Below are 23,935 nucleotides of genomic sequence, written 5' to 3'. Positions count from 1 at the left end.
CGCCAAGGATAAATACGTTCGTTGATCACTTGCACTTCGTATATTTTATGCTACTGAAAAATATTGTCTGAATTCAACACCGTTTATACAATACATGGGGTTATTGCAATACTATCATGTACCTTTTTTTTCTTTAACTGTATATGAATGAATGTGACGTCATTCACATGAAAAATATTTTTTTCGAAATCCAGTATTTTTTTCAAAAAAAAAAGCCAGAGTGCATGTCCTGCCCATGACCCACCAAAATATTCCCCTGTCCCACCGACTACATTGGGAATCATGATCCTAGATCTTTTAATTTTCCATCAGGATTTATTCTTCTTGCGTGTCCAAGCCATCGTAGTTGCTGGATTATTTTCAGCGTAGTCCGAGAGTACTGACTAATAAACGAAATAAAATCTAAGCTGATCGACGTTGGTGTAAAAAAAAATATCTCTGCCTTATAGATTAATCTTCACAAAAGAAATTTGTCGTTAAAAAATTTTACTCGATCTGTATTTACTGTAGTTGATGGAGATGAATTCCAGTTCTTTTACAGGTTGGTGAAAAATGTCTGTAAATAGTTTTATTTTCTATTTTTTAGTTGTTTCATTGTTTCATTTTCACATTGTCGTTATTTAGCCTCTATATAACGTAGATATTCTTTAAGAATCACTCACTTTGTGTCATCCTGTTGGTCTTAGGCAAGTACTTTCTTGTGTATTTAGCCTCTTTTTAGCCTCGTTATTTAGCCTCTATATAACGTAGATATTCTTTAAGAATCACTCACTTTGTGTCATCCTGTTGGTCATAGGCAAGTACTTTCTTGTGTATTTAGCCTCGCTATTTAGCCTCCATATAACGTAGATTTTCTTTAAGAATCACTCACTTTGTGTCATCCTGTTGGTCATAGGCAAGTACTTTCTTGTGTATTTAGCCTCTATTTAGCCTTTATATAACGTAGATATTCTTTAAGAATCACTCACTCACTTTGTGTCATCCTGTTGGTCATACGCAAGTACTTTCTTGTGTATTTAGCCTCTATTTAACCTGGCTATTTAGCCTCTATATAACGTAGATATTCTTTAAGAATCACTCACTTTGTGTCATCCTGTTGGTCATAGGCAAGTACTTTCTTGTGTATTTAGCCTCTATATAACGTAGATATTCTTTAAGAATCACTCACTTTGTGTCATCCTGTTGGTCATAGGCAAGTACTTTCTTGTGTATTTTGCCTCGCTATTTAGCCTCTATATAACGTAGATATTCTTTAAGAATCACTCACTTTATTTCATCCTGTTGGTCATAGACAAGTACTTTCTTGTGTATTTAGCCTCTATTTAGCCTCTATATAACGTAGATATTCTTTAAGAATCGCTCACTTTGTTTCATCCTGTTGGTCATAGGCAAGTACTTTCTTGTGTATTTAGCCTCTATATAACGTAGATATTCTTTAAGAATCACTCACTTTCTGTCATCATGTTGGTCATAGGCAAGTACCTTCTTGTGTATTTAGCCTCTATTTAGTCTCTATATAACGTAGATATTCTTTAAGAATCACTCACTTTGTGTCATCCTGTAGGTCATAGGCAAGTACTTTCTTGTGTATTTAGCCTCTATTTAGCCTCCATATAACGTAGATATTCTTTAAGAATCACTCACTTTGTGTCATCCTGTTGGTCATAGGCAAGTACTTTCTTGTGTATTTAGCCTCTATTTAGCCTCTTTTTAGTCTCGCTATTTAGCCTCTATATAACGTAGATATTCTTTAAGAATCACTCACTTTGTGTCATCCTGTTGGTCATAGGTAAGTACTTTCTTGTGTATTTAGCCTTTATTTAGCCTCGCTATTTAGCCTCTATATAACGTAGATCCGGGTTGCAGCGGTAGCTAGCAACCTAGTGAGAGACGATCACGTCCAATGTTAAGAAATATAAAAACCCATAGTTCCTAACAAAGGAGTCAGATCAAAACAAAAAGTACACCATTAGAACCGCCTTGTCCGAAACCCCTGTATAGGAAACTTTCTGTCCCTTGGCTTGAACAGCAAGGGAAATATATTGGCTTGAAAATCAAGAAAAGTGGCAGCTACTACAACATTCTGCCTAAACGGGATATTTTTTTCTTTCTTTTTTTCTTTTCCACAGATAGCTTGGCACTGGAACATCGTAGAGGGTTGTTCAATAGCTCATTTTAAAGGAAATTAATTGGCTTAAAGACCTTTTGTAACTAAAATAAATTATTTCTAAAAGAGAATAAATTTTTCCACCAAAAACTGCATTTTTGATGTCTTATCACACTGCAGTCTTTCAAACATAATCGTATACCAGCGGTAAGATTTGAACCCACGCCTCCAAAGAGACTGGTGGCTAAAACCAGTGTCTTGGACCACTCGGCCAGGCTGCCTCTCATAAATAACTATATGTTTGAATCTGGGTTGCAGCAGTAGCTAACAATCTAGTAAGAGACGATCAGTCCAATGCTAAGAAATATAACAAAACTCCTAAAAATACAGTCAGATCAAAACAAAAGTACATCATTAGAATTACCTTGTCTGACACCCTACTAGATAAATAATGAATGTCGTCATAGTTTTATATTAGAGCTATGACGTGAATAGAAAAACACGAAATTATATTGTTGTTTCTGAAGACGTCATGAAATAATATCATTACGCCGTGACGTCATAATTACTATATAAGAAGCGTCAGATATTCTTCAAGAATCACTCACTTTGTGTCATCCTGTTGGTCATAGGCAAGTACGTTCTTGTGTAAATTCTGAAGAACTCTGAATCTGTATCCTATGAGTTCTCATTCTCATAATTCCCTGGTCTTTTGCTGCATTTTTTTTTAAATACCAAAACTTGAAAATAAAACAATTTTGGCCTCCTTGACCCATCCTAGGCTTGTTCATATATGAAAACCCTGGTTTCGGAGATTTTTCTTTTGGTTGTTTTAAAACTATGAAGTCTTAAAGGCAATACCTCATTTTCGTCAGTGTTGCACCTTAAACTGTGGAAATAGATAATTAAAACTAGTTAGTTAAATATGAAAGTATGTGTCATCTGTAAGAATTTAAACAATCGATTTGTTCATGCCCAAAGACAACTACACCTTCATAAGAAACTTACTCCTTCTTAAACTGCTTGGTGCTAAATGTTTTTGGTTTATTTTTTGCTGATTTTTATCCACGTTTCTTTCTTTGAATTTGGTGCCCGCCACTACTAAATACCGCAAAGGTGCAGATGTAGGTGTTTTTCACTAAATTTTTTTTTACAGGAAGGTCAAATTAATAGTCATTTTCCCTAGTACTCCAAACTTTAGTTGGTAGAGAATTTTCCGATAATCCTGACGGGTGTGGAGAATATTCCTGAGGGTGTAGAAATTATCCAGAAGGGGGCCCTGAGAATTATTGACGGTCAGGGTAAAGTACCTTACATTCTCCTCCTCAAGGATTTCTGCCTTCCTACCTTGGCAGCCCGACGTGTTACTCTTTGCACTAATTTCAGAAATAATCTGCGTCGCAATACACGCTTTAAATATACTCTCTATACATCTCATACTCTCATACATTTATACTCTCAGCCCCTTCCTCTAAAGCCCTGTTTACCTCCATCAAAAGCACAAAAAATCCTCGTTCTCAATCCTATTAATGCAAGAACTGAGTGTTATAGAAAGAGTTGTAGAAAGAGCTTCTTCCCATCGTTCGTTGAAATCATAAATAAATGAAAATTGTAATGTATCATGTTAATGTGGCATGTGTATTGTTAATATATTAGTTTGTTTGTTTCATTTTCATTTGAAAAGCCAGTTGGGTTCATCGCTGTATGTTTTTATAATTTACTTATGTTTTGTTTGTTTTTGTTTTTTTTACAATGTAGGCTAGCTGACAGAAAGCAACAAGTTCGGCAGTTTGATTTTCTGAGAGTTTGCTTGTTAATAAAGCATCGTTCATTCAAGGTAAAGTACTTGTCAGAATACATTATTGCTGAAGTTCTTATCAACTACTACCAAGGTTTTCATTGTGTAACCAGAATAGATTTGATTTGGTTTATTTCATGATGTTTGGCAAGAAGTGCATGTGCTATTAAACTTGTTTCTTTCAATGCTTGTCCTTTAGTGTATTTTCATTGCGGGGTTTGCCCAACTTCCGAGCTAAATTTGCAAAAGCAAAAATGTCCATATTTGATTGATTTTTCCGTATGCTTCAACATGGAGGATTTGTATAAATAATTTGAAGTTTGGCATCAACTAAATAAGTATCTAAAAGTAATTAACAATGATAATAGATGAATACTCAACGTTCGTCACAGCTCGCGTAGTGCTAGTCTTGTATAACATGAACTGTCTAGCCACGCCATTGCCAAGAACTTTATAAATTTATTGTCTTTGTTTTTCAAATCTTTTCGATTGAATCTTTATTTGGACTTTTGACTTCTTGATCTCCAATGGCAATGACATTTAAATGGAAAGACCTAAATGAAATTGCATGGTAATTAGCATATATATATATATATATATATATATATATTATATATATATATATATATATATATATATATATATATATATATATATATATATATATATATATATATATATATATATATATATATATATATATATATATATATATATATCACTTTTGTACAAATAAGATTTTTCTTTATGCATATTTTTATTTATTAGGCTTTAATTATTTTTCTTCTCTTTTAGATCCACTCTTTGACTCAACTGTTTTTTGGTATGCCTGTGATTAGTTTTGATATTTATGACGTTACCGCTGGGTCCCGTGACGAAAGAGACTATGAAACATTTGGTGACGTCAACAATGACGTTGAATTGCATTTGTTCATAGTTCAAGAGAAAGCCTTGTCCGATTGTGCCATTAGCTATTCCAGAGTAAAGGAGGTGGAATCAATGGAGGCTCAAACTTCGCCCGAACAACCGGTTCGGGAGGAATCGCCGGATATAGCCAGTAAGATATGTTGTTTCTCTTCATTTTTTAGTGTTTCTTTTTTTTATTATGCTTCACAACCTGCTACATTTTTTTCTATTATTAATTGATTTGTAAAATTATTGTCAAGAGTTATTCGGTACATATTTGGTGAAAGTTAAGGTTGTTTATGTACACTTTTTGTGTTTTTATCTTTCCCTATTTTCTTACTTTTAAGTTTGTTATGTTTTCTTGATCGTTAATTGTTTGGGAGTTCGGATCTTGTTTCTCCGGGAAGAAAGAAAAAATATTCTAGCGCCAAAATTTGGATGGTAAGTTTTATTTTGGAAAAATCAGTTTAACTTTGTAACATTAGGTACTGATTCGGTAAAAATTAAATAAAGAACAAATTCATTTAACTGAAAGTAAGGAGTAACATTAACATTTAAAACTAACAGAAATTATTCCTTATATGAGGGGGGATGGATCCGTCTCAACCTTCGCTCTTTACGCTAAAATCTTAAAATTCTTTAAAAATACTTCTAAATCGCATTATACGGCCCTTGTGTTTGAGTAAGTTTTCTTAAAGAATTGTGACGAAAAGGTCAGACTTTAACAGAAAGAGCGAGGGTTGAGGCGGAAAAGACCCCTCATATACAGCACAGTTTATAATAGCTTTAATTTTTCAATTCTAAAATCATGCCAGGAGATTACCCTCCCCTCTGTTACTCTGTTGTCCTCCCCTTGTGTAAAATTTCCCTGGAGAATTTCTCCTCGAAACTTTCCTCCCCTCAGCAAATTCTGTTTGTTTCCCAGTAACAAATACTGTATATGAAAAATGTGGAAATTCCGTTACTTAAAGACCTTTCCCCAGAGACTATAAGGGAGGGGGGTCATGTCATCCCAAAAGGCATAGTTATTGGACCTTACAACAATGCTGAATCAAAGGGCTATCTCGAAATTCTGATCGAATGTCTTTTGGGAAAAAGGGCTGTGGGACGGGGGGGGGGGGGGGGCTAGTTGCGCTCCAATCTTTTTTATCACTTAAAAGGGGCTCGAGATCTTCTGGTTTCCGTTTGAATGAGCTCCTCCCAATTTTCTTAGGACATTTGTTCGATGTTATCACCCTTGGGGAAAAAAAGAAACGACAAAAAAACAAATAAATACGCATCCATTATCTTTCTTCAGGCAAAAATAAATATAAAATTCCACATTTTTTTAAGATAGGAGCTTGAAACTTCTAAGATAGGAGGGGATTTAAAACTGATATGAGCTTGGAGCCTGATATGCTGAAGCTGATGGTGTGATTTCTTTAAGATTTCTTGCCTTTTTGGAGTATTTCCCCCTTTAAAAGCGGGGGGTTTCCGCTTTTAGTGGGTAATGTTAAACCATGAATTGTACATATCTTTTAGAATTTTGGTTACTTTTGAGCCGAGTCGCTCCTCACTTAAAGTTTGTTACCGTGAGCTGTTTGATATGCGAGGTTTTTTGCGTGCATTTGTTTTTCTTCGTCATAAATTCGTTTGAAAATTCTGATCTCATTTCCTCAGAAGAAATTTTGGGGGTGAAAGTAAAGATATCCAGTTTCGGCCAAAAAAAAGTTGGTAGAATTGTTTGTGCATGTTTTTTTTTCTAATGGTATTTTCGCATCCTGCTTTCTCAGTCGGGAGATGGAGGTTGCGATACCAGAGAGGGGAGGGCAAGGTCAGGATTCTAGATACAAAAGGATACAAATATATTTTCATATATTAACAGATTTCAATCAATAATATAAGGGAAATAGAATTTAAAAAAGAATAAATTGGTATCAATCAATTAATAATTGTTATATAATCAGAATCTATAAGTAAAAGAGGTAACTAGGTTAACATTATTATTCATTATAAGGTGACTTGAGTTGACTTGGGTTTACCTTCCACCTTAGACAAAGTAACAAAACAAAAACATAGAAAGATGGAGAGGGAATTCCCGAGGCTAATTGTGGTCCTGATGCTAAATATTTAAACTTAAATCAATTTAATTGCCATAGAAATAATTGTTATTTTAGTCGTACTGGGCATTTAAGACCGTCCAGTAGCATGACGTCTAAAAAGATATGCCCGAGTCAAATTTTCATATGGAAATTTTTGGATTAATGGTGATTTTTGCGTTTTTTTTTTTATTAATCTTAGGATCGAGATTTACGCTTTTAAAATTAAAATACTCAAATTCATGTTTTAAAAAAAAAAACTTCGATGAGTGGTTAATTTTCTTATGTGGTACTTTCAGACTAAGAAATTCAGCCTTAAATGAAGCGAAGGGTTAAAAAAAAAGTAAATCTTGCCTGGCGAAAACTGCAATCACAATTCTTGGCATTTCAAACCACAAAAGATAGTTGAGAAAAATCTAACTTTTGTGAAGTTTGAAAGTTTCACGTTGAAAGAGGCTACTAAAGGTTTAAACTCTATTGTTTTTAGACGCTCGATGCCACCCAAATATCAATAAAAAATAACACAGATATTGGATGTTTATTACTTTACTTTTTGAAATTTTTCTTCTAGACTATAAAATAGTTAGTGTATATTAGTCTGCAGGAAATAGGCTAGTTAATAAATTTAACAAAATAGACCTGTTTATTATTGTTGAACTTGTTTCAGCAGAAGAGAATATTTTATCTTCATTATATAATATAAAGCAAAGGTAAGGAAAGATATAGTGAAGATGACTACTTAAGTTTTTTTTTTTTTTTTTTTATCACATTCCTATGCTACTTTGCCTTGATCTTCAATATTGCTTCTTTTTTTTTTTTTTTCGGTCACTAATAAACGATAAAATAAAAGTTAAAAATAGGGATAAAATCCTTTTTAATAGACAGTGTATAGAAATTCACAAAAAATACCAGATATTTCGGTCACATATACAGTAACCGTCATCAGTAGTAAAAACTGTAAAACTGTAAAAACAGTAGTAAAAGCTGTTTTTACTACTGATGACGGTCACTGTATATGTGACCGAAATATCTGGTATTTTTTGTGAATTTCTATACACTGTCTATTAAATAGAATTTTATCCCTATTTTGAACTTTTATTTTATCGTCATGGAAAGGCAGTGTGGTCTCCGAAATTATATATTGTTCTACTTTTTATTCTGATGTAGCGTCATTCTTGGGGGGGGGGGGGTTGACTGGATTGAGGATAAAGATCCTCCTGAACCCTTGCTAGCGCATAGGGCATCGAATCGAGGTTTCAGTCGCTGGATCTTTTTTACCGGGACAAGTAGCAGGATTGTCGCCCAACCTTGCTGCGGTGGGGATCGACCCCCGGGCCCCGTATTGCCAAGTAGAGCATTGGGGTTTCGAGATCTTTCAAAATTCAAAAAAAAAAAAAATCTTCCCGCAGTTGCGAAATACTGGTAAGTTAAAACTAAATAAAAGCATCATTTCCAAAATAATCGTACACAGAGAATATTTTTCAGGGGAGGTTTTTTTTATTTTTTATTTTTTTTAGATTTTGGCCACTATGGGCCATGATTTGCTCTTTATAGTTTTTTTTTGCTTTTTTGTCTTTCAGCTAATGCTACAATGATGATCTTTAAAACCTAATAAAATTAAATTTTAAAGACATAAATATGCTTGGGCCCAGCTAATATGTTTGGCAAATATTCCTTTTATTATCTAATACAAAAACATTTCAATTGAAAACTAAGAGAAATTAATTTCTTCTTTCGCAAAAAAAAATGTTTTTCAAAGCAAAGTAAAGAATCACATCAAACAAGAGCCACTCATGAGTTCCTGTAGTTTATGTTTCTTTTTTTTAGTTTAATTCGATTGTTTATTGTAATTTTCGTTGGTTTTGGGTTTCACCTATATATTGACAGTGATTTATGTTCGTTTTACACTTGAGTTACTATTTGATTATTTCAACTCGTCTTAGGTTTAGTGTGACTCTTTACTTTGAAAACTTATTTTGTAGCAACAGTTTTTTCTCATCTAATTCTTAAAAAAAAAAAAAAAAAACTCGCTGTTTGCACGCACCAGGTATAACAGAGACCAGAATAAAGTTATACCTCTTTGAGATAAATAACAAAGTTGTTAATTAACTAGAATTTTTCAAGAAGATTTTAGGCAGCTGTTTGTTAGCTGAAATGCTAATATAGTTTTTTTCTAAAACTGCTCTAATAAAACAAACTTTATGAATATTTCCTTTCTAGTTGAAGAGACTATAACTGAGACTCAAGATTTACAACCTAGCCTAAGAGATATCAGACCACCCGAGGAGCCATCTGTCAACCTCATGACGCCATTTCAAGTTTCTGGCAATGGTATTGACAGCTACGAACCTTATCAAAGGCCACCGAGTCATTCAGCTTTTAGCCCCTTAAATGCAGATTTGGTTAACTCGACCTTGAAGCCACATACACCGCCAATAACCCAGCCATCTGTGAATGACCTTTTGAATTTTGCTCATGTAAAAAAAGTTAGGTCTGGTGCTAGTAGTCCAAGCAGGGAAGTGGCGTCCATTATGGATCAAACCATGGAACAGTTCAGACATCTTGGTATGGAAGATAGACCTGACGAAAATGAGTCAAAAGCAGGACCTTCTAGACCGTATGTCTTCACTTTTTTCCTAGGCTTTTTTTTTCTTGACTGTTTTTCTTCTTTTTTTCAAACCACGGAACAGTTCAGACATCTAGGTGTGGAAGATAGGTCTGACGAAAATGAGTCAAAAGCGAAACCATCTAGACCGTACGTTTTTACGTTTCAGCCCTTTTTTTGTTTTTGCTTTTTTCTTCTTTTTGAGGTTTTTTCCTTTTAGCTTTTTTTGATTTTGCTCTTTTAAAACAGTGGAAGAGTTCATATATCTTGGTTTGGAAGATAGATCTGACGAAAATGTGTCAAAATTAGGACTGTAGGTTTTTGCTCTGTGTCTACAGTGTGCTTAAAAAACCTTTAAAAACTTTTCGCATGCTGACCAATGATGCGTGGTTGAGGGCATATCATCGACACAAAGGGACTACAGTGTACAACCCTTTTCTTTCTTTAGTGTAATTAAATAAATTAAAAAAAAATAATTTCCACTGAAAGTAAGGAGCAACATTAAAGCTAAAAAGGAACAGAAATTATTACGCATATGAGGGGGATTGTCCTCTCCTCAATAATCTCAATAACTTTACGCTAAAATTTAACTTATTGTTCCAATTATTTAAGAATGACTCCTGAAACCAAGGACGGTCTAATTAGAATAATAAACTTTCTTAAAAGTTCAAAAAAGGGCACTAATCAGTTGGGGGGAGGGAGAGCAATTTCTCCCCTGGATTTTGGAAAATGAATTTTTTTATTTTCATGAAAAAATACCCCCCCCCCCTACTTCTCCGTGAATTGGCGCCACTACTTTCAGTGAGGTCCCGGGGCTGTCTCATTTTTATGCTTGGCTACTCTGAGAATTGATGCATAACTTAGTTTCAAAGAAGAAAAATTCCCTTTGCTAATAAATATTTGTTTACTATCTACATATAAAAAGAAGAAAGACTAAAAAGAAAAAAAATTCTGAAACACAAACAACGACCTCACATTAATGGTCTTGAAGGCTGTAGAAGATCAAGCATTTTAGTTTCAGCTTATAACAATTGTCACATCTTTATTCTTTTTGTAAAAACTGTTCTTTTTACCTTTCAGAAATTCTATTTCAAAGGGCAGAATTGTATTTTAGGACCTTTTAGGTGAACTGTGCTGCATTTTCTGTAAGAGTATATAATGTGCGAATATTGCAGTTGAAACTTTTGTACGGTGTTTTGGATTAATGAGACAAAAAACTAAGTTGGTTAAAATCTACATCAGGCTTTGGGTCAATGCTCACAAATATACATAAAAACACAGATCTAAATTTTGTGGCCATTTCTTAATCCTTAGTTTCGGATCATTACCACACATTAACTCTGCGTAAATTAAGTTCATTAAAATCAGATTATCACTATTAAAGGCAGTCATCAGTGTCAGCGCTGCCAAAATTCTATGTGCTAAAAATATCTCTCTGCCTGCTTTTGTGATTGCTGGTGACATTAACCAAACAAACAAGCAGTAGGTTTTTAATGCCTTGAACTTGTTCTTGTTGCAAGCTTTGGCAATATTGACCGACCGGAGCGGCAGCATTCTTGACTTGATGTTTAGGAACCTGACAGATTTCCATTCTGTACCGCAGTCTCTGGGTCCGCTTCAGAACTCTGATCACTTCATTATTATCTAAGAAGCAAATTCGGCGATATCAGAACCCAAAAGAGCGCAAACTAAGATACGGCTATTGACAAAAGACTCAATATCCACATTTGGTTGCTGGATCGGTAACTACGACTTTTAGGGCATTTGTCTGGACTTTTTATTATTAGGACTTAAATAGGACTTAAAATTAGGACTTTTAGGGCATTCCACTACTGCTTCAGAGTCAATACGCTAAATAGCCTACATCAGGAGAAGTTTCGAACTTTTTTCTCCAACAAAAGCGATTACTAGAAGTGAAACAATACATGGATCTCCAGTGACCAAGAAGATGTAAATAAAGGCTCATTGCCGCTTTCACTGTTCTGGTTAAATTGTTGCTTCAACCAAGTTTCTTCCTGCTAGTCTTCGATTTGTAATATTGTATTTAATAATACTGGCCGTCGTAGCATCATATGAGTACCATGTTAACTTATGGGTCTTATGACAGATACCCTATTGGCTATATTTAGATTATTGTATTTACAAAATTACAGCAGTCAATTCACGAAGCTGTTTTCCTGCCCTGTAGTCAGGAACCCAGCCAACGAAATTCTAACACCACAGGCTTCAACGAGCTAAGGAAGGTTTGAGGAATCTATCAGGGTCAGAATTGGTTGCTGAAAGCGAATATAGGCGGGCGCAACGAAAATTGTGTGCGCCAAAGGAGATGTTACCTAATTTGCACAGTCGATGACGTCATCAGCTATATTTTCTGTTTTTGGACCTAGATGAGAGGTTTGAACTTAGAATGTGAAACAGAATAAGATACCAAGAGAGAAAAGAAAAAATGATGAGCACAATCAGATCTAGCACAATCACATTATTAAAACATACCTAAGTGGTGACGCCAGAAACCAACTTTCCTGTACTTGCATTAGAGTTATGTTCAAAGGGGGAGGAACAGAGCAATTGGGGCTGCACATGAAGGTGAAAACATCTTTGCAATTCCATTCTGTTAGTGATGTCAAAACAGAAGCCACTTGGAATAAATTAAAGTGCACAGATATTGAAGCCTAGCCTCGACAGATATACGATCAAAATAATGAAATTAGCTCCAGAAACAGAGCTTTTGATGAAAAAAAAGAGAAAGAAAAACAATCTAAAGAAAATGACCACAAATTATGCATGTGTTATACACAAAACATTACAAAATCGAGGAAGGCATTTACAGTCCAAGACTTTTTTGGCTCTCGGTTCTCCATTTTTCTGTGAGGAGGATCTGGTGCACTTTTTGCTACACTCAAAAAAAACCTTTTGAATATCCCGACGGAAGCGAGGAAGCACTCGAAACAACAGGACCAACATCTTGTCCAGAAAATTTGCCATCCATAACTCAAAGGGCTTGGCAGATATGGTCTTGCAATCAATCAGGCATTCCAGATTGCACGCTGATAGTAAAACGCTCACTATTTCCCACAAACGCCCCCTCTGTAGGAGACAACGCTTTCAGCTCCTTCTTACGAGGGTACAAGTGTACTCAAAAATCACTGAGGGAAAACTGATTAAGATCTCTTCCATAAACGCTGATTATCAGCGTTCTTGCAACATCTTGCAAGGAGAACATACTGGCTTCCGTGAAGGTTTCATCTCTCAACTTCTGAATTGCACTCTGAATCTCCATGTACAGACCGCTCTTCTTGACGGACGCTAAGAATATTCGTTTTCCTTTGGAGAAAAAAGTAACCCGTTGTGTTACACCCCGAAATGCAGTGAATGAACGCCAGGGAGTTCAACATTTTCTTCACCGTTCGCTGGAACGAAAGATCAACGGGGACATAATAATTTGGAAAATTCACGAGGAAATGAGACACAACATTCTTTAGAGGAAAAATGTTAAGGAGACGAGGGAATTAGTCTACTTGTATCACAACTACATCAGTATTATTAGCGCAAACAGTCACCCTTTCAAAGCCGTTTCTGAAGCAAAAGGCAACGTGCAGAGCCATTCGGGTGTCTGCCTCCTCATGTGTGCTACACAGAAATTCCCCGAAACCGAGCGAATCAACATCATGACGCAAACATACAGCTCTCATCCTGTCTTCAAATCCTCCAGACAGCCATACACGCAAGGTGGCGGTAGTACTTAAGCTGCTCATATAGTCACATCCATTTGCTTCCCATATTTCATAAATTAGTTTCATCAAATTTGCTTTGCTCTTTGTATTTGCAACAATCTTTGTCCAGTTTCCAATTTTTGAGCTCGTCGAAAACGAGTAGACTGTCGAGCAGCAGCCACGTAACTGGTGACGCCCAATGCAGTCCTTCAGAGATATACTGCCATCATTTGGATCAGCGTTGCCAAACAGTCCGACATACCTGTCACCCATGATATGAATTTCACTTCCTGTTTCAAGTATCCCTTTCAACACGGCTTTAAGCAATTGCATGGCATATATTTCGACGGTTTCATGTTCAGCTGGTGGTTTTTGGCGAACCAATGGCATGAAGTCGATAACAAAGGCTTCACGCCCATACAAGCAACGTTCCTCTTTGAAGTTCCGGTTTTCAGGCCATTTACGCAAGCCACTGGTCTCTCTCAGAAAGTCTAGCACGGTAGACTTAACACATCTTCGAAGCGCTAACGTAGAATCCCGGGCTCAAAAATTGAAGGACCATATGAAACGAATTCAAAGCTCAGAATATTTTTCAGCTGTTTCAGTCCATTGTTAGCTGGGCCGTATCCAGGATTTTTTTTTCGGGGGTGTTTTTCACAAGAATTTGTTTTTCGGGGGGGGGGGGATACGCAAAAAACGCATAAAAAATTTGTTTATATCCATTTTGATACGTTTTTACGATTCAGACAAACCTTTCGGGGGGGGGGGTCAAACCTCCTAACCGTCCCCCCCCCTGGATACGGCCTTGACTGCTAGTGCTGGAATCTATCCCACACAGGATTATATTCACTGTCACAAGCTCTGAGAAAACTGCGCTCTGTCTAACGGCATTCGTTTTTTATCCCGATTTTCTTGAACAAACATCCATTGGGATTACTTTAACTTTTGAAAAGGCTTTTTCATCCCCTTTGACATACTTGGCTACAGCTTTAAGTCCTCGTTCTTCATCTGCAAGTAAGGAGCTCGTAACCGATGGACTGGCCTGCGCATTAGCTATCACATTCATAAGGATTTCTTCAGTTGTAATAAAGGAGTCTGTGTGACAGTGCAATACGGACACGGCCGTTTTTACAAGCATCATCTACTTTTCGATAAATTTCGAGCTATCTTCGTTATGCGGAGAATCAAACTCTGAAGTTCCATATTAATAAGTCATCCAAAGTAGACCAAACTGAGGCAACAAAAGGTAGGGTATTAATCCACTTTGCGTCTGCTAGTTGGCTTGTTGTAACACTAACTAGACCAGAATTTCTTTTCAAACTAAATCTATAGTGGATTCAACAGTATGATCCGGTGGCACTAGGTTAAACGAGCCTGGTCACCTTTTTACATTAAATAGTCCTCCTTCAAATAAGTTTTGCGCTTCATCTGGTAGGTTCCTCATATCCAAAATGTACTGTATCAGACGCTTAGGCTATAGTGTTTATTTAACAAGAGGCCATACGCAAGCTTTAAAAAACACAAGGTTACCTATGACCGCTATTTATTGTCCTAGGCTGTCTCAGATCTCCAAAGTATGTCCTTGTTATCATTATACCAGTCCTGGAGAAGTCTAACAGTTTGTGAAACACTTAGAACCAAACCCCTGGCCTACAAAAAAGGTAGCTAGCTTTGATGCACTTACCATGAAAATTTTCAATATATGCTCAAATCATGGGCGTAGAGAGGGGGGGCAGCTGCTCCCCCTAGACCTTCAAATTTATATTAGATATGGCTGAAAAAGCAGATGGTTGGAAAAGCAGTTGATAAAAGGCCCTCCATCACACTATCGACTGCCCCCCTCTAGACAATATGCTGCCTACGCCAATAGCTCAAATGATATAGATAACATTTAAAATTAATTCTTTGAGCTTCTTCAGTAATAATAAACATTTGACTAACCCTGATTTATCTAGGCAACCTTTATTAAAACATTTTCAGGAAGAAATTGAGGACAGACAAGCACAAGCACTAAATTGTTGGTACAATACATTTGTTTCAGTTGGACGGGTGTATTACATATTTCTTGTCTGTGACAGTTAGTCAGTCCTTTGTTGGCTTTAAAATCTTCGATTGTCAACAAAATGATGACATTGACGTTTTTGCGATGAGATTGATTTACTAGGAAGCGCTCCCGTAAATTTCCGCTAGACACATAAGTTTAGCGCACAGAGGGTGTACGGGTGTGAAAAGATTTGGGTTACATCGGGGGAGTCAGGGTGGGGGGAGGGGAGAGAACTTGCTAAAACACTTAGCATTGCGCAGAGTATAGCTTTTTCACGCTAATGTCGATCAGTAGAAGAACTCATAAATTCTTAATGCTTGCAAGTGCCAACTAAGGAGGCAAGGTAAATGTGAAAAGTAGGGTGGAGAGAAAATAAAATTGCACTCATGGAGAAATATTCTACCACACAAAATGCTCAAAAAACTCCCCAGAATAAAAATATACTCAATCTTTGTTTTTTTGTTGTTTTTTTTCTATTTCTGCAGATACGCCCTTTTGCCATTGACGCAAGGAATTTTGAATGCGCCACTAGATATTCGTTTTCAGTGCTTGTTTCTGCCCTTGATTTAATATTCAAACCTTCTTTAGCTCGTTGAAGCCCGGTAACTATTTTCTAGCGATCTTTCTTTATCATGGGTCCTTGACTACTGTACCAAATTTACCTAATGTAGGACACTATCTATCCCTGTTTTTATGAACCTGGGTACAAAATTCACCTAATATAAAAATCTTGTTTCTACGCGGGATCGTGTCTGTTTGTTCATACAACTATGTAACAATTTATCCGAGTCACTACCTTTTCTATTAATCGGTTTTACAGGGGCACATACTATGGGGTAACTACAATTCGATTATCAATACCAAGTCTTTAAGTAAGACTTAAAGGTTCCTCATTTACCGGGAGACCCAGTCCCTGCCTATTTACTCCATCGTTACTACCTGAATAAACAAAATTCTATATTACCTAATTTTATGTTTCTGAAAATCCAAACAAGTCTAGTTCAAAATGTCTGAATTAGTCCGTCAAAATTTAAATACGATTGTTGTTTTTAAATCTTTTAGTATTCCGTGTCGTAATCTTCATATTATTAAAATCATAGGATTTATTATGACCATAAGGCAAGCAACGAGTTCCATCAGTGTAGATCCTGGACCCATAACTTCTTTTCAATTCTATAAAAAGAAATGGTTAAGCTTGCTTTGAACTGAGCAGCAAGAAATCCGCTGAGACGTCCAGCTGAATGGAGATTTTGCTTAAGTCTGGGCACATCTTTGCCACTTCATAATTTTCTGCCCTTGGTGATGTTCTCCTATCAGCCGCAGTCAATATCTTGCACAAGCAATCTCAAGCCTATATACTTCTGGTTCATTATATATTCCTGCCTAAAAATATTATAATACAATGGAGAGGCAACCCATAATAAATAACATAGCTTGGAAGAGGTTACTTAGCCCCAAATTATCTACCAAAAAAAAAAAACAGAAGAATTGTCCATTAATCAAAATCTAGCGCAATGCTATGTCGTTTACTAGGCTGTAATTGCCTCAAAAATAGCATTTCTTGAAGTCATACTGCAGGACTGTTAGAAGCCACGGTTCTGGTTAGGAAACTCGTAAAAAGTCTACTCCAACGCTACTATGACGCTAAGCAAGTACGGTACCCTTCTGGAGATAGGGACAGAGGAAAGCGCTTATGACAGAGTTGAAACCCCATGCAGTCTCACTAACTAGAACAGCTCCAAAATTTGTATTTTTCAGGCCTGTTTAATCTTTATTCTTTTTTCTAGGTCACCTATAAGCGAGCTTCTGATCAAGGGTTCATTGCCTCAGCCGATGGTACCAACAAATAATATGGTACCTGTACCAGCTCTGACTTCAAGTAATGGTCAGTCACAGCAAAGCAACATAGTCATGGACATGCTTGCTGATGTCATCCACGGCATTCAGCCAGCTCAATTGCCACCTCCTCCCGATGCCCTTAGTCCACCTCATTGGCAGCCGACAGTTCCAAGCCCGCCTTTGCCTGATCTGGCTCGGAGAGAATCACCGTCACAAGGTAGTCGTGAAACAAGAGACCTAGAAAGTCTGCTATCAAATGCTGTTGCTAGCTTCGAGATGGCAACGAGAAAACTAGACTCAATGCAAGTTAATCAACAAGCTCTGGTTAATTTGCAAAAACAATTGCAGACGCTTAAAGATGAACAAAGTATTTTAGTTACTGAAATTGGTGCATTGCGGCAAGCCCAACGAGCTGATAACTTTGAAAAGAAAATAGCAGATATTATGTGCAAACAGATTGCTAGCTACCAGGATGCACTGACTCTCTCGGTTTCTCAGACGGTTGCAAGCTCACTGCCCTCCAGAGTAGAAAACCATATTAAATCATTACTGCTTCCGGCTGTTACCCGTGGCCTTGAGCCTGCGCAAAAAGTGATTCAGCAAGAGCTTGAATCTTTCTGTGAATCAAATAGAAGGTCTCTGGACAAGGAAATTATCAAGAGAATAGCCGCTATGGAAGATTTTTTGAAAGGTCATTTGACTAAACTTGTCCAGAGCAAAGAACTCTTAAATGCATTGAGTCAGAGTATAGCCAGTCCCGTAAACCAGGTCATTCAAGGTGTTTTTAAGGATGTAACATATAATCATTTAATCCCCTCATATGACCGGGCTTGTCAGCAAATGTTTCTACAAATGAATGAGGCTTTGACTAGAGGAGTAAAGGAAGTTATTCAAACTGCCGATGTATACATGCAAAAGCAAAGATGCGCGGATGAAGCTTCTGTTCAAGTTCTTCAGTCTACTTTGAAACGTTTGAATGAAATAACGGACTCTCTTCCAGAACGTTTGTCCCAGTCTTGGGCCAAAGTCGCAACCGAAGTTGGTGAACAGATGGCAGATGTATACGCAAAGTCTTCTACGCAGCTTGCTCAGCGTGTTACTGGATCGGTACGAGAGGAGGTTAGTCGAATTATGAGGGAACAGCAGATAGCTATTGATAAGACTCTGCGAGCAGCGACTCCGGCGCCTGTCGTTGCAGATATTGCCGTCATTCTCTCAACATTGATAGCACAGAGCTGTTACAACGAAGCGTTTGAAAAAGTTCTTTTTGCAAAAGATTTGAAGCTGTTGATGTCCGTTTGCCAAAAAGTCGATCCCGTCAAACTATTTAGTATTGTCCCGTGTCCCTTGACCCAGGCCGTTATATTGTCGTTAATTCAACAGCTTTCTCAGAATCTGAAATCTCAATCAGAGTTGAAGCTTCAATATTTAGAAGAAGCTATAACTGTTTTCGATAAAAAGAATCCGATTGTGAGTGCACACTCCCCTGGAGTCAAGAGCTTGGTTACAAGAGGACTGGAAGAACTAGCTGACACTCCTTACGCAGGCAGGGCTAAAAGGCTTTCTCTCGTCGCTTCTACTCAAATGTGATTGATCAATATCATCCTCTTAAAGTATAATCCGTGGTGTCCTTCTTTTCATAACTTTCCTCTTTTCATAAGTGATCTTTCTCTTTGGTCTTTTGTATGTATTTATCTGATATGATTTTCCTTTTCTCTAATGATTTTCAGCATTCTGGAACTATGTTGTATGCACTTGCGTGATGTGCCAAGAAAGAAATAATAAATTATTTCTTCTATTTAATTTAACTAAACAATAGTGGAAATAATACCCAATCTGTAATATTAAAAATTTCATCAGCAACAAGCGGATCACATGTTTTGCTAGAGCAAATTTTGTAAAACAGTCGTGACTTGACACGACTGACGTGACGTGACGTGACAGTCGTAACAGAAAGTTACTGCTTTTAATGAGCCAGATTGGTGTGCTAATATTTTGACTGTATGAGGACTTGAAGAATTGCCTGATCTAACGACCTGCAATTAGGTCTATGAGGCTTGAGGAATGACCTGATTGCAATCAGGTCAACATGAGGCTATGAAGCTTACTCACGTTGTTTACTAAGTTTTACATTCAGTATAATTAGACGTATAAAGTGATTTCGTGGACCCTTTGAACCGTCGTCGGTCAAGGATTTTCAACCTATACCATTAGAGACATAAAGCGGGTTCGTTTCCAGGGGGGTAATGAGGACAAAACACAAAAAGAATTGCTTTTTCGAGTGAGTAAGCTTATGTTTTAAGGACTTGGTTGTACGAGGAAAGGAATAGTTATCTGATCCTACTCTTATAGTGTTCTCTTGTTGCTTCCACTCAAATATGATTGGTGAAAGTGGATGTCTAAAATGTAAACAAAGGTGCTCTATTCTCATAACTGGTCTTTTGTATATATTTACAGGACATAAAATGTCTTTCTTTTTGACTATTTGTTTTAAACGTTGGAAAGTATGGAGAAAGTGAAGTTTAGGTTACTTTTTTTTCGATTGTTCCGGTTTGGAGCGGGAGTTTTTTGCTTTTTTTCTATAAGAACATTAACTTTGTGTACCTTGTTGGAGATATTGTCAGGTTTGACAGGTTCTTGGTAAATCTATAAGAGTTACAAAGGATTTGATATCTACTCATGAAGGTATTTGTCTCTGTATACATTTATGTTAGATTAAAAAAAAAAATTCTTTACTAAGATTTTTCATCATGTTAAAAACTATAATGCGGAGATCTTCTGAAACTAACATGTAAATAAACCCAAAATACCGATGAAAACCAACGACTTTGACTATTCAACTCGACAAATAAAAAAGGATTAACGAACATCGAAAACAATATATTTTATTTTGCTATTTTTATTTTTATTTTGAATATATTTTTCTTTATATTATATATTTTTGTTTTTCTGAGGACAGCCCTTGGACATAGGGTCGAAATATTCATTCAAATTACCTTCAATGTCTTATGAAAAGAATTCCCTACTGTTCTTCTTGTTTTTGATGTTCGTGATGGAAAGGTAGTGTGGTCTTTGTCGTTATTTAAAAAATAGATTCCAGATCTATTACTCAGTTTATACTTTTTGGTCAATTTTATTTGTTAGATTTGTACATTTTCAACCAGTTGGGGAATAAAAGTGAATTTGCCATACAGAGGATTGAATAAACGTTGTTCCTTAAAAACTAATCTTATTCTAAGTGTTATCTTAAATGGATATACGAAAATATAAACAGTTCCCTTGGCGATGCAACACTTCCCAAACACAGTTCAAAATTGTGTGCCAATTAAGCCTACCCTGCGTGCAACAAGTCTATTGTAATTAATTTTTGGTAATCAATATATAATTTTGATTATTGAATTGCATTCAATTGCGCTTATTGCAACTTAATAAGTTAATTTTTTGCTTATTGTGCGTCAAGGCTAAATAAACTGCAACTCGTGTTTTCTTCACACAAAAATCTTGGTGTATTTATCTCTCAGTATAAATTCCCGGAACTCGGTTCCGGTGATGAAATTATGCGGAAGCATCTCCATAATAATCCACACAAGAAGAAGAAGACTTTTTGAATCTCAACTATAATTTGGGAGACCAATCCCCATTAAAGATAGTTACCGATGGAGACTATCAGATATTATGTTTAATAAGAATAATCCTAATCTTTCCCCCTTTCCCAATAAGCATTTTTCTTAGATGTATCACAGAATTCATTTTGGAACAGATGGAATACATTTTCTTGTGTTCTCCTATCAATTTCCCAACTCAAGTCGTTCAGTTCCATTGTCCCCTCTTTACAGGTATTGTAATATGAAAAATGAAGCAATTGACCACTGCCTATTTGAATGTAATACGCTGACGTCTGCACAGCATACCTTGCATTGTAAACTGTTAAAGTGCTTCAAACACCACAAAATCTCACTACCAGCCAAGAGCCTATCCGACTATACCTGCACACAGAGCACAGAAATCGATATCTATCATCTCATATTCAAACTCCTTAAGTCAAAAGATCTTCTGAAAGATATCTGAAGATATCTAATAAATAAGAGGCAACCAAGCCAGTAGCTCTGTACAGCCCACAGAGTGAAGCAAAAGGAAAAAGGCTAAATAGTATCGACTAAAAAGCCCGCGCGTTGAAATAGAAAAAGAAGATTTGGGTACAATAGGAATAAAATATGAATGTATAGAAGGAAAGTTAGACCACTAGACTTAGACTGTTTATTCTTATTTTCAAATTACTCGCATAAATTAATTCCGCTGTCCAAACAGCGTTAAATAGGGCATAATAATTGTATTTATTCAATAAGTAATTGCAATTAATTACGATAAACTACACGAAGTGTGGGGCTAATCTTATGACAGCGTCGGTGAGGTGCAGCCAGCCAATAGCTAATCTGAAAACTGATGTGAAGCTATAGATGCTAGAGAGTGGGTAACAGGATGGTTTCCCAAAAAAGTGAATATTAGATCAGTCAGCTGGTTGTTGAATGCTCATAAGATAGCATTTATTGTTTCTTAAAGACAACGACTATATCTCATTATGGAGATTGCATGCAGTCGGTAAGTTTTATTAAAATTAGTTTAGTAAGTACACTCTATTTTGTTTCACGGCTCCGTCAACAAATTGGAATTTCCAGAAAAAGTTTTCTTTTGTTCAGAGTGGGTAAGGGGGCTTAAAAGGGGCAGTGGAAGTTTAGTGGTGGGCTATTTTTTCTACGGACCTCACAAAATAGCATATTCTACGGGGCTACAATCCGAGACACGACCGAGCGCTTGAACGCTGCTCTAGCCCAACAGACTTGATATGTTTCAAACGTGATGTTTAATGTTGCTAACTAACATTATAGTCATATTTTTAGTAACTAATGCCTGCAATGCACCGTATAATACTACTTTTAATGAAAAAGTAAGATCTACTATTGAATTGAATAGTCTACCCAAACTAATAAAAATTAAACTTGTCTGGATTCCCGCGCATGTCTCAATAATCTATAAAACGAACGAAAATTTCAACAAGTGTATATTAGGCTATTAAATGAAAGTAGGTTTTTAGTAATATATTAACTTTACACGCATGTCTCTCACACAGGCAGAAAAAACTCAGGAGTGAGCTTGTTTTTTTTTTGTTTTTTTTTCTAATTTAGAAGTGGACCATCTAGGTTCAGTCCTGATTAATGCGACCCTCTCTAACCGAAGAAGATCCAAAGGGGGGATATTTGGTTTCTTGTCACTTGACAGAAAGCCTAAATAAAGCGAGGACTGGTACTTTGGCTGAATGAGGAAGCACTTAAAAAACAGGTTTGATACCAAAGGTATCTAATAAGCATTATAAAGATTCCCAAGCAACACAAGGGCAGTTATATTCAGTATACTATGCATTACCACTTTTTATGAAAAAGGTAAGGTGGACAAGAAGTAAAAATTAGAACCGAAAGTATTTATGAAAATCAGTAAAATGCTCAGTGAAAATCAGTTGTAAATTTTCTTCTCGGTTAATGGTTCAGCTTTAAAATAAGGCCAGTGACGTAATTGCGTCAAAATCCTGGTGGGGGGGGGGCAAAGTGGGAGCCAATTGTCCCGAATCAAGTAAAAATGACAGTAAAAACTAAAAAATAATCCATTTGGTACCATAAAGGTACTATTTAGTGCTATTAAAGTACAATAAAGGTACTTTATAGTGCTATAAAGGTAAATATGTACTAAAAAAAACTGATATGTTTTTGTTAATGCTTGAATCATGCAGGTTTATCTTAGTTTTGGCACGATTTTGGAAGATACTAAATTTCAGCTGGGGGGAGGGGCAAACCGAGGTCTGGGGGGGGCAGTTGTCCCCCCCCCCGTGCCCCATAGCAAATTACGCCCCGGAATAAGACGCAGGAAATAGAAATGAAAGCAATAACAGTGTGAAATAGAGAAATCTTCCTGGCTCAAAATGAATAAGTTTCAACCCCCTTCCTCGCTACTGAAGTAATAAATAGCCGTTACAATAGCTGATTAGCTCTTTGTTTTGGGGGTACAAACATTCTAAAAAAAAAAATTGTCAAATAACGGGGCTTTGCTTTTTTCTTTAATTATTGTTGTTATTTTTATAAAACAGTTTTGTAGTTTGAACTCAAAAATATGAATTAAAAGAATTATTTTGATTTGTTTGGTATATCACGCTTTTTAATTCAGGCTACAAAAATGAGCTTTCTAAAAAATTAAAAAGAACAAAGAACTTCTTCTACAAAAGAAGTTTTCTAAAAAATTAAAATCTGTTCTTGTTAAAAAGTAAAAACATATAAATTTCAGGAGAAACGTCAATCACATAAGAATCTTAGCCAAATGAAAAAAATTTAAATGTGGCATATTCGAATTCACCGTAAAAATTATTAGGACTATCTGTTTTATTTCTTTTGAAATAACGATAAGTTAGGTCTGTTAAAATATAGATTGTACTTTGCAATATACATTGTAAAATAAATATTGCTCTTTATACGGGCCTTTTTAACTGTTTCAGTCGTCATTTTTGAATAGCATGCCAACTTTTATTCAAAATATCATTTTTTTTATTTCGAGAAAAATAAATAGTGGATAGTTCCCATTCACACCTGAAAGGAACGATGAATGGAACCGAGCCCACGAACAACACCGAACCCAGTTAATGAAAAGTTTAAAACTAAATTGGAATGAAACGGACTGAACAGAATGACGGGTACAACTTTTGACGAACGAATTGAGATCTTTACAAATCCGATGAGTCCGAGACCAACCCCGTGCTTAGCAAGCTTATTGTAATCGATTTTCGTAATTTGAGGAGTTCAATA

At 36.2% G+C, this 23,935-nt stretch overlaps 1 protein-coding gene across 2 annotated transcripts in view; it reads left to right on the top strand.

The window, feature by feature from the left end:
* Ge-1 (Enhancer of mRNA-decapping protein 4 homolog Ge-1) overlaps window positions 1-19,571 on the top strand; it is a 79,786-nt gene extending 60,215 nt beyond the window's left edge. For both annotated transcript variants that reach the window (XM_089100807.1, XM_089100808.1), the window contains 3 exons: window positions 4,701-4,962; window positions 9,110-9,506; window positions 17,039-19,571. In XM_089100807.1, coding sequence (XP_088956933.1) covers window positions 4,701-4,962; window positions 9,110-9,506; window positions 17,039-18,680 — 2,301 coding nt within the window. In that variant the 3' untranslated portion in view covers window positions 18,681-19,571. The remainder of the gene's footprint in view (window positions 1-4,700; window positions 4,963-9,109; window positions 9,507-17,038) is intronic.
* The last annotated feature ends 4,364 nt before the right edge of the window (window positions 19,572-23,935 follow it).

This window comes from Artemia sp. Qi Xiang Cuo, chromosome 14 (assembly GCF_049724085.1).
Source record: "Artemia sp. Qi Xiang Cuo chromosome 14, ASM4972408v1, whole genome shotgun sequence".
Classification (NCBI taxonomy): Eukaryota; Metazoa; Arthropoda; class Branchiopoda; order Anostraca; family Artemiidae; genus Artemia; species Artemia sp. Qi Xiang Cuo.
The sequence above is the reverse complement of the archived record's forward strand: the minus strand, read 5'-3'. Positions and strand labels throughout refer to the sequence as shown.